Source organism: Microtus oregoni, unplaced genomic scaffold (assembly GCF_018167655.1).
Source record: "Microtus oregoni isolate MIOR12 unplaced genomic scaffold, Mior012 000005F_ref0000423, whole genome shotgun sequence".
In the NCBI taxonomy this organism is placed as follows: Eukaryota; Metazoa; Chordata; class Mammalia; order Rodentia; family Cricetidae; genus Microtus; species Microtus oregoni.
In genome coordinates, this window is record NW_024543064.1 from 96262 (window position 1) to 107111 (window position 10850).

Below are 10850 nucleotides of genomic sequence, written 5' to 3' on the forward strand. Positions count from 1 at the left end.
GGAACTAACTGGGGACCTCAGCTTGGGCACCTGGGAGCCCCTCTAGGGTCAGGTCTCTTGCCAACCCTAAAGTGGTTCCCTTAACTAAGAATTGTGGTTCCGTGCTCCCCTGTCCAACCTTCCTTTATCCCAATCCTCCTGCTTTCCCAAGGCCCGACCTCCTTCCCTTCTAACTTTTCTCTCCCCATCTCCCCTTACCCCCAACCCACCCCACCCCAAGATCCCAATTTTCTCCCCGGCAATTTTGTCTACTTCCATTAGCCCAGAGGATAACTATATGCTTTTCCTTGGGTTCCCCTTCTTACTTAGCTTCTTTAGATTCACCTATTGTAGACTCCGTGACCCTTATTTATGGCTAGAAACCAATTATGAGTGAGTACATCCCATGTTCATCTTTTTGGGTCTGGGATACCTCACTCAGGATAGTGTTTTCTATTTCCATCCATTTGCATGCAAAATTCGAGAAGTCATTGTTTTTTACCGCTGAGTAGTACTCTAATGTGTATATATTCCATACTTTCTTCATCCATTCTTCCATTGAAGGGCATCTAGGTTGTTTCCAGGTTCTGGCTATTACAAATAATACTGCTATAAACATAGTTGAACAAATGCTTTTGTCATATGATAGGGCATTTCTTGGGTATATTCCCAAGAGTGGTATTGCAGGGTCCAGGGGTAGGTTGATCCAGAATTTCCTAAGAAACCGAAACACTGACTTCCATAGTGGTTGCACAAGATTGCATTCCCACCAGCAATGGATGAGGGTACCCCTTCCTCCACAACCTCTCCAGCAAAGGTTATCGTTGGTGTTTTTGACTTTAGCCATTCTCACAGGTGTAAGATGATATCTCAAAGTTGTTTTGATTTGCATTTCCCTTATTGCTAAGTAGGTTGAGCATGACTTTAAGTGTCTTTTGGCCATTTGAATTTCTTCTGTTGAGAATTCTCTGTTCAGTTCATTGCCCCATTTTTTAATTGGGTTAATTAGCATTTTAAGTCTAGTTTCTTGAGTTCTTTATATATTTTGGAGATCAGACCTTTGTCTGTTGCAGGGTTGTTGAAGATCTTCTCCCAGTCAGTAGGTTGCCTTTTTGTCTTAGTGACAGTGTCCTTTGCTTTACAGAAGTTTCTTAGTCTCAGGAGGTCCCATTTATTCACTGAGGCCCTTAATGTCTGTGCTGCTGGGGTTCAAATTTGACCATATTCTTGCCCGGCCTCAAGGCTTTTAATATCCTCTCCCTCTTCCTATCCACCCAACATTAAATTCTTTCTTTAAGAAAAAGGGGCCTATATGGTCAGGCAATACTGATGTGTGCCTTTAATATCAGCACTTGGGAGGCAGACTGATCTGTCCAGCATGGTCTGTTGAGAAAGGTACAGGGCAACCAACGATACACAAAGAAACCCTTCCTGGGAAGAAAACCTGTAAAAACACTAAACTATAAACAAATAAAATACACAGCAAAAAAACTCTAGAGTCCATTTTATTTTGCTCAAGTTCTCCTGAATATGAGGCTTCATGGAAGTGCTTGATATACCCAGTATCCTTCCATTAGAGAAGATTGATTTTCCATCTTCCAGCAGATATAAATGATATTTCATTGGTAGCTTTTACCCTCGCATCTAGGTATTCATTCATTTTATACTTTTATTCATTTTTATCAAAATAAATTAGATTAAGATAGAACTATCACATCAAAATTGGACATTACAAGCCAACAAGTAAAAGAATACAATCGAAGAATCAGGGACTCATTCTTTCTCACACTTTGTAATTCCATACAAATACTGAACTGAAAGTCATATTATATAGACAGAGGACCTGTTACAAAATTCTACTTCTGTAGTAATAAGGGCGGCAGGGCTGTGTCCCTGGCACCCAGCCGCCCCCACGGCTAGCTTTACCCAAAATAATTACACGGAAACTGTATTCTTTTATCACTGCTTGGCCCATTTCTATCTAGCCTCTTCTAGGCTAATTCTCACATATTAATTTAGCCCATTTCTAATCATCTGTGTTGCGCCAGTAGCTGCGCTTACCGGGAAGATTCTAGCCTATGTCCATACTGGGTTGGAGCTTCATAGTGTGCGGCTGCCCAGGAGCCAGGAGCATGGCTTCTCCCTCAGGCGTCTGCTCCCAAGAGCACACCTCCCCTATGTGGAAAGTAACCCCACACTCACTATGGAGAAGCTGCTGAGCAGACACTTTCTCTCCCCACATGGGAGCCCAAGGCGCAGTGCATGAAAGAGACTGATTTCTTCAGGAAGGGCTAAACTGGAAGGCTGGCTCCCAGAACCCTCCCATTTGACTGTCGGGTCATCTAGAGGCTCTGATTAGTTAGTGAGGTCTAAGTATCAGAACCATGTGAGCAGAAGGGAAACAGCACAGAATTCCCAGAACTGGCTGCAAATATAAAGACAGGCATATCTCAGATTGGCTGGAGATTTACATCAAATTCAACAGCAAGACTCTTGCAAAGGTAAATCAATGGGTTTGGTTTTAAAAGGAAGTATACAAATTCAGAAAGAGGCTAATCAGGCAATGTTGCACAAGAGGAATATTAGGTAAATCAAGAACATTATAAACAAAGTCCACAGTGGTGCTAGAACTGATAACCACAGTTTCCATCCTTCTGTGGAAAGTCTAGGGTTCTGAGGATCTGAAACAACCCTTTTCCAAAGGCCCTGGCCCCACATCTTTACCAGCTCTCCCAAGCATATTCCTGATAATAGAGACAGAGCTCTGCTGTTTCTCTATACATCATTGCCTAAGAGAAACCTCCCAAAGCCTAGGCAGGTTGCCAAAGTCAGAGAGGCCTAGTTTCAAGTATTTTCTAGAAGTTCTGTGCTTAGCATTTGACATTTAAGTGAAAGGCCCATTTGGAGTTAATTTGTGGAAGTTGTAAATGGCATCTCATGTACTGAGCAGTACTCCAGTACTAAGTCGCAATGTAGAAGACTAGAATTGGTGATATAATGGATTGACGAATGCTTAGGAGAGTTAGTCACACCAAGTAGAATTTACCTGAGGGAGGGCTGGCTCAGAAATACTCCAAAGACAAGTAGTATTTTAATCAGGATTATTAAAGATTTGGATGCTCAAATGTAAATATTTATTTAACTTTTATTTATACATGTCTGTAGTGAAAGGAGCAAATGAGATACTCACTTATATAATGGATAAAGAGGCTGCCTGTGTAACTCTCTAGAGTAAGCTGGAGCATCATAGTTTTAAGAGGGATTTCTTAGTTGTGTTGTACTGGATGCTGTAAACATCAATTACATGATATTTTCTTATGTATTTGCTGTTTCTTGGAATCAACTACATACTTACTTTAAAACCCAAAAGCATGGTTATAGTAGTGATGCCATGGATCATATGAATAACGCCTTGTGTTTATCTAATGTTTAGTTGAACAGTTTGTACCGAGGAAAAACAAATTTATTACATTATCATATACAGTTTCTATTCAGCTTTCTTTCATTTGTTGTTGCTCAGCACTATCTTAAGACAAACGTTTGGTATCTTCCCATGATCACCCATGGCTGCTTACAAAGGATGACCACCATCAGTTTTGCTGAATGTTGATATTCCATCAAGAAAATAGCATCCCATTTGATCTTAGTACACAGCCTCTTTTCCAGGCAACTATATGCAATTCATCCCTAATGACATGGGACATTGTGGTTTTAAGAATGAGCTAGAGTATGTAGCCAGGGAACCATTTGAGTGGATCTTGATTCTGTGTTAGCACCTATGAGAAATCCATTTTTGAAAGTGGGAATTTAAACCGGGCAGTGGTGGCACACGCCTTTAATCCCAGCACTTGGGAGGCAGAGTCAGGCAGATCTCTGTGAGTTCAAGACCAGCATGGTCTACAAGAGCTAGTCCCAGGACAGGCTACAAAACCACAGAGAAATTTACCATGAGTGTCCACTGAGAAAAATGTTGTAATGGAGAGTATATGGGCAGTTGAAGTGTAGAGAGAAGGTAAGCTCCACATATGCAGCTATGGGAGAGCCATTGTACATACTGGATGGAGACATGCCTTGTGCTGCTTCTGTGTATCTTAGTTAGAGCTTCTATTGCTGTGAAGAGACACCATGACCACAGCAACACTTACAAGGGAAAATATTTGAATTGGCCTGGCTTACAGTTTCAGAGGATTTAGTCCATTATCATCATGGCAGAAAGCATGGAGAAAGAGCTGAGTGTTCTACATCCAGATCAGCAGGCAGCAGAAAGTGATTATGGTATGCCATAATCAACAAGGCCACATCTCCTAATAGTGCCTCTCCATGGGACTTTGGGGGTCATTTTGATTCAAACAACCACAGAATCAAAACCCCTTTTATGTATCTTTTCAACCATGCTCAGTAAATAAGCTCAATAAACACACTGGTTGGTTCCCAGGATGGACTTTGGTGAAATTGTAGTTTGTATCTTCATTGGGAATTATGGTTATGGGATAGAAACTGCTTCTGCCCCTTCCATGGGGGAGAAAATTCTCACAACAGATCATAAACATATTTGTTAATGTTCCAACTTATGATGATATTAGCAGAAAGGAAGAAGTACATAAAAGAACATGTTAGAAGAACATAAATATGTAAATGACCATAGTAAAAAAGGACTTAGATGTATGAACAAGATTAAGACTAGATGGCTCCAGGATAAAGAAGACTGGAAAGGTTTTACAAGCTATGAAGTTCTGAGTAAGTTGTTTAAGGTACATAAGGATGAGACTTAGGAATCATTTATTTATTAAAGTTTGCAAGGTCAGATTCCAACTATTTCAAGGAGTGGTTGAAAGGTATGCCAAAGAAAGTTTATTGAGTTGTGTCTGACTCCTGAAGTATTATAAAGTAGTTAAAAGCACAAAACTAGTATAAAACTGATCTTCTAGTGTTTAATAATCATTCTTAGAGGCTATTCTAATGTCATTACATGGACCAAAAGGGGGAATATTTCTCTCATTTCTATACAAGATCAGTGAGGTCCATAGGAACAAAGGCTATCTATTGATCATTTATTGTCCTGTTCATGGAGCCCATAGAGAACCCAATCAATGAATTGGAATCATTATCAAGTGTACAAAAGGAGGATCAATGTGGGAAAGATTTCTTCAAGGCTTCACAGGAAGCCACAGTACATAAAGCAAAGCTTTTGACTTATCCTCATATTGATGGACAACTGATAACAGAGAGACATGAAGAATCTGAGGTTCCTTCCAAGCACAAGTGACCTCTAAAGACTAGATGCTCAACTGGCATTGACAACACAGAAAGAAAGATTAATTTTTGACACCTGCATCGGCCTTCAGTACTCAACAAGAAATTTTAATGAAAAGATAAGAGGATTGCTAACAACACAACAGTTCACACTCCACGGACATTAGATGTAAGTCTACATGAGATGTTAGTTAGATAGCCAATCTCAGTAATATTTTCTTGATAAAAAGATTCTGTACGGATGTGAGACATCAGACCTTGGCACCTAGAGCACCTGCACACAGCAAAGAAGGACAGGCTCAGGATTGTTTTAACCTCCAAATTAAATGATACTAAATACCTCTCTTCTCCCTATCCAGAAGTCACATGGGGAGGGCATCATGCTGACTTCTGGCTGATGAAACAGGTATAAAATGGTGTGACAGTTGGTTGTGGGCTCATCACTCTTGAGTCCAACTGTAGAAGTTAAGTGGAATCCTCTAACAGATGGAAGCTATTGTGAGTCCGTCAAGAATGTCTTATGGACTTTGGATATGTTAGTGCTTCCCAGACAACTCTGTCTACATCTGAGACTTTGGTCTTTATGAGAGGCTCTATGGAAGGGTACCATAATACTACCACCTGATGCCAAAAAAAATTCAGCTTTGGGGCTGGAGAGATGGCTCAGTGGTTAAGAGCACTGCCTTCTCTTCCAAAGGTCCTGAGTTCAATTCCAAGCAACCACATGGTGACTCACAACCATCTGTTGTGAGATCTGGTGCGCTCTTCTGGCCTGTAGGAATACATGCAGACAGAATACTGAGAATACTGTATACATAATAAATAAATTAAAAAAAATTCAGCTGAAACAAACCAGAACAGTCATTCCCCGATCACATAATGGTAGTTAGTATTACCTCTTCAAAGGAAGGTGGGATAAGAACTGGAGGTAGAAATAAAATATACAATTTAGGGAAAAAGAAAAACAACTCACATGGCTCCCTATTGGCTCCCTCATAGATCACAATCTACTTTCCCACTGGTGCTCCTGATTGCTAGGCTTGCCCAGAGTCCCTCAAGAGCTAGACTTGCCCAGCTGAGCCTCAAGACAGTAGCAGTTCCCTTACTAGATGAGCAGAAATCAAATTACTAAGCCAGCACAGCCCTTCCCAGCTCTGCCATTACACCCTAGGGAAACACAGGGCTCTAGTTTGAAAAATTGGTATTTTAGTAGAAACTTTTCCAGTCTCTCAGAGCACTTCTTGTTCCTCTTCCAAAATATAGTGTCCCTTGTGTGCATGTTCCAATACCCTTTCCCTCATAGTTCACATATTCTGAAGCCAAACATAGGCTACACTCAAACAGCAACTCTTGATAAAGCAAGATTTGTGATTTTTCTAATTTCTGGAAAGTCTTAGAGGCAAGAAATGAATTTGTCACACATGAAGCACATTTTAGTATCTACCTCAAATGTTTCAAAGTAGAAACCACAATGAAGTGATCTCTAACATCAGTCTTCAGTGAACATGGCTCTAATTTACTTCCTTCAAGGCTATTACAAAAATAAATGAAACATGTTTATTTTCTTGAAGCTGAAGACAACTGTGATGTCCAACGTCTTTACAAAATCATTTTCAGGAATAGAGTTTTTCTCTCATATGTGTTTATCCCTATTTCTTGACTTCAACATGATACAAACAGGCTTTAAAATATTTACAGCACTAGAAACATGGCTGGGCAATTAAGAAATATTCATTCCTAGGACCAAGGCCTAATTTTTGACAACTTCCTGTAATTCTTGCTACAAGATGATTCGAGGGTCAAACATTCTCAGAAGCAAACATGAAAACTTTACATACTCACACAAACATATAATGACATCACACAATTACAATTAAAACAACTCTTTAAACAAACAATTTTTCACACATGCAACTTTCTCTCTTATAAGCATTCGTTCCTATAACACAGGCATTGAGGCACCTTCAAAATAACTATGCTATAAGCAAAGGCTTTATCGCACTAATTACATTCATTAGATTTCTCTCCAGTATGTCTTCTTTCATGTATTTGGAGATGACTCTGACGTGCAAAGGCTTTTCCACACTGATTACATTCATAGGGCTTCTCTCCAGTATGTGTTCATTTATGTTCTTGTAGATGACCATGCCATGCAAAGGCTTTTCCACACTGATTACATTCATAGGGCTTCTCTCCAGTATGGCTTCTTTCATGTTTTCGGAGATAACTCTGACATGCAAAGGCTTTTCCACACTGATTACATTCATAGGGCTTCTCTCCAGTATGTGTTCTTTTATGTTCTTGTAGATGACAATGCCATGCAAAGGCTTTTCCACACTGATTACATTCATAGGGCTTCTCTCCAGTATGGCTTCTCTTATGTTTTTGGAGACTACTATGATGTGCAAAGGCTTTTCCACACTGATTACATTCATAGGGCTTCTCTCCAGTATGGCTTCTCTTATGTTTTTGGAGAATACTATTACGTGCAAAGGCTTTTCCACACTGATTACATTCATAGGGCTTCTCTCCAGTATGGCTTCTTTCATGTATTTGGAGACTACTATGATGTGTAAAGGCTTTTCCACACTGATTACATTCATAGGGCTTCTCGCCAGTATGTATTCTTTTATGTTCTTGTAGATAACCATGCCATGCAAAGGCTTTTCCACACTGATTACATTCATAGGGCTTCTCTCCAGTATGGGTTCTTTCATGATGTTGAAGATGGCTGTGTTGTGCAAAGGCTTTTCCACACTGATTACATTCGTAGGGCTTCTCTCCAGTATGGCTTCTTTCATGTATTTGGAGACTACTATTACGTGCAAAGGCTTTTCCACACTGATTACATTCATAGGGCTTCTCTCCAGTATGGCTTTTTTCATGTTTTCGGAGACTACTGTGATATGCAAAGGCTTTTCCACACTGATTACATTCATAGGGCTTCTCTCCAGTATGTGTTCTTTTATGTTCTTGTAGATGACAATGCCATGCAAAGGCTTTTCCACACTGATTACATTCATAGGGCTTCTCTCCAGTATGGGTTCTTTCATGATGTTGAAGATGGCTGTGTTGTGCAAAGGCTTTTCCACACTGATTACATTCATAGGGCTTCTCTCCAGTATGGCTTCTTTCATGTATTTGGAGACTACTATTACGTGCAAAGGCTTTTCCACACTGATTACATTCATAGGGCTTCTCTCCAGTATGGCTTTTTTCATGTTTTCGGAGACTACTGTGATATGCAAAGGCTTTTCCACACTGATTACATTCATAGGGCTTCTCTCCAGTATGTGTTCTTTTATGTATCTGAAGAGGACTGTGATGTAAAAAGGCTTTACCACATTCGTTATGTTCATAGGGTTTCAATCTAGTATGTGTTCTTTCAAACCTGTGTAGATGACTGTCACATGTGAAGGCTTTAACACATTGAGTATATACAGATGTTTTCTCTCTAGTTTGACTTTTTTCATGCCTGTAATGATAGTGGGACATGTTAAAGAATTAGCACATTCATTGTTGAATATTTTTATCTGTATGAATTAATTTTACAATTTGGTCCAATTTTAAAGAGAAATAATATCTTAAGGTTTTATCACCATGTTTACAATCTTGTTGTTCGCCTTCATTAAGGCTTGTTTTGCATCTTTGAAGACAATAGATAACAGCCTTTATTACATGGTTCACATTTACAGAATCTTTCTTCTGTATGAGAATTTTTACCTATTTGAAGAGAACAGAAAAATCTCAGAGCTTCACCACCCTTGTTGCATTCATAAAGTTTCCTATAGCCGGGCGGTGGTGGCGCACGCCTTTAATCCCAGCACTTGGGAGGCAGAGGCAGGCGGATCTCTGTGAATTCGAGGCCAGCCTGGTCTACAAGAGCTAGTGCCAGGACAGGCTCCAAAGCTAAAGAGAAACCCTGTCTCGAAAAACTAAAAAAAAAAATAAATAAATAAAGTTTCCTATATTGTGAGTGATACTACATTTGGTAAGTGAACTATGACAAACAGAAGTACTTACACAGTCCTGGTACTCATGATGCTTTTCTGAAATGTGAGCTTACTGATATATTAACAATGAGGCTAGAAAACCAATTACTTATATACTTGTCCAACAAATTCAACAAGTATATTCATAATGGGGACTGCTACATATCTTCTAATTGTTCTGAGAAAAAGGTATGTTATCTATTTTCACATCCCTATGCTCATGGGGCTTGTATCCAGAGTAACATATGACATACCTAGTAAAAGAAAAATAACAAATATAAGGTTTCCACATTGAGTTCACACAGTTTGACTTTATGTTCATAGACTTGTGGTATATGGATTAAGGCCTCTCCATAACAGCTGCCCCTTGACTGATGACTTTAACTGCCCCCTCACTAAACTTTGCACAGTCACAAGTCTATGAGTTAAACTACCTTTTCTATGGACTATTAGTATAATAGAGTTTTAGAGAGATACTTGTCACCTTTTCAATATGTATATATTTTATATATATATATATATATATATATATATATATATATATTCATGAAATAAATAGATTGATAATTCTACAATATAGCTCTCATCATATTATGACTCAAATTTTAATATAGGTTAAGACATTGTTTCCTTATCTTCCTTCTTAAAAGAATGGCTTGCAAATGCAGTTCACTTATCTGAAATTAAGGTATATGATTTTGTGAGAATTTAAAAATCATCAATGCACTTTAGTATTTACACTGTTGCTTTTGTTTAAAGCTTATAGGATGGATTACACATTCTTCAGAGATACAATTCTATCAGCTTACACATGAAAATTACCTTTCATGTCTTCTAGAACTTTGACAATGTTCTTCAATATTATGGTCTTCCCAACTGTATCCTAAAATATAATGCCAGAATATGTATGTTATATATTGAAATGTGTAAAAAAAATTTGTTACCATTTGCATTGAACCTTGCAGCCATGCCTGATTTATTCATTTCATTCTTCTTCTTCCTCAATCATATTACAAAAGAGAACCAGCTACCAATGAACAATTGTCCCCTTATTTTAAAACATGAAATATAATTCAGTCTTACCTATACTAGTAAGGTTTCTGTAGGTTTCCAACATCACATCTTTGTAGAGACTCCTCTGGGTAGGATCCAGCAAAGTCCATTCTTCCCAAGTGAAGTCGATATGTACATCATCATAGGTCACTGCATTCTGAAATATTCCATACATTTGTACAACAGAAATCATGACTTTGACAACACTGCAAATGTATACTTCTTTGACAGTATAGTCATATAACTTTGGTGCTCCCCATACTTATTCTATGAAATAGACATAATTTAATTACCAAGTCACTTTAGAAACAAACTGAATGGAAGATTCACCTCTGTAATTTATGAACCCTTTGAAATGCCTATTAACAAACAATAAAAGATAAGTAAACAGATCAACAGTACAGAGGACACATGAGAGAAATTGTATGGATGATTAATTTCTAACTACAAAAAAAGAAAAGTAAGATAGGCAAGCTGGGTGTATTGAATCATGCCTTTAATCCTTGCACTCAGAAGGCAGAGGCATATATCTATCTGCCTCTGAGTTGAATGGCCTAGTCCATGCAATCACTT

At 38.6% G+C, this 10850-nt stretch overlaps 1 protein-coding gene across 4 annotated transcripts; it reads right to left on the reverse strand.

Moving 5' to 3' along the window:
• Positions 1–7353: 7353 nt before the first annotated feature.
• LOC121448647 (zinc finger protein 431-like) lies at positions 7354–10341 on the reverse strand. Of its 4 annotated transcripts, none has more exons than XM_041652812.1 (3): positions 10308–10341; positions 10051–10107; positions 7354–8459 (listed from the first exon to the last, which is right to left on the reverse strand). In XM_041652812.1, exons 1-3 carry the CDS (start codon positions 10339–10341, stop codon positions 7354–7356), a joined length of 1197 nt encoding a protein of 398 aa, XP_041508746.1. The 4 variants fall into 4 exon arrangements, with proteins under 4 accessions (XP_041508746.1, XP_041508747.1, XP_041508744.1 ...); XM_041652813.1 differs by having other exon boundaries at positions 7354–8362; positions 10047–10107; XM_041652810.1 differs by having other exon boundaries at positions 7354–8530; positions 10047–10107.
• Between the last annotated feature and the right edge of the window lie 509 nt (positions 10342–10850).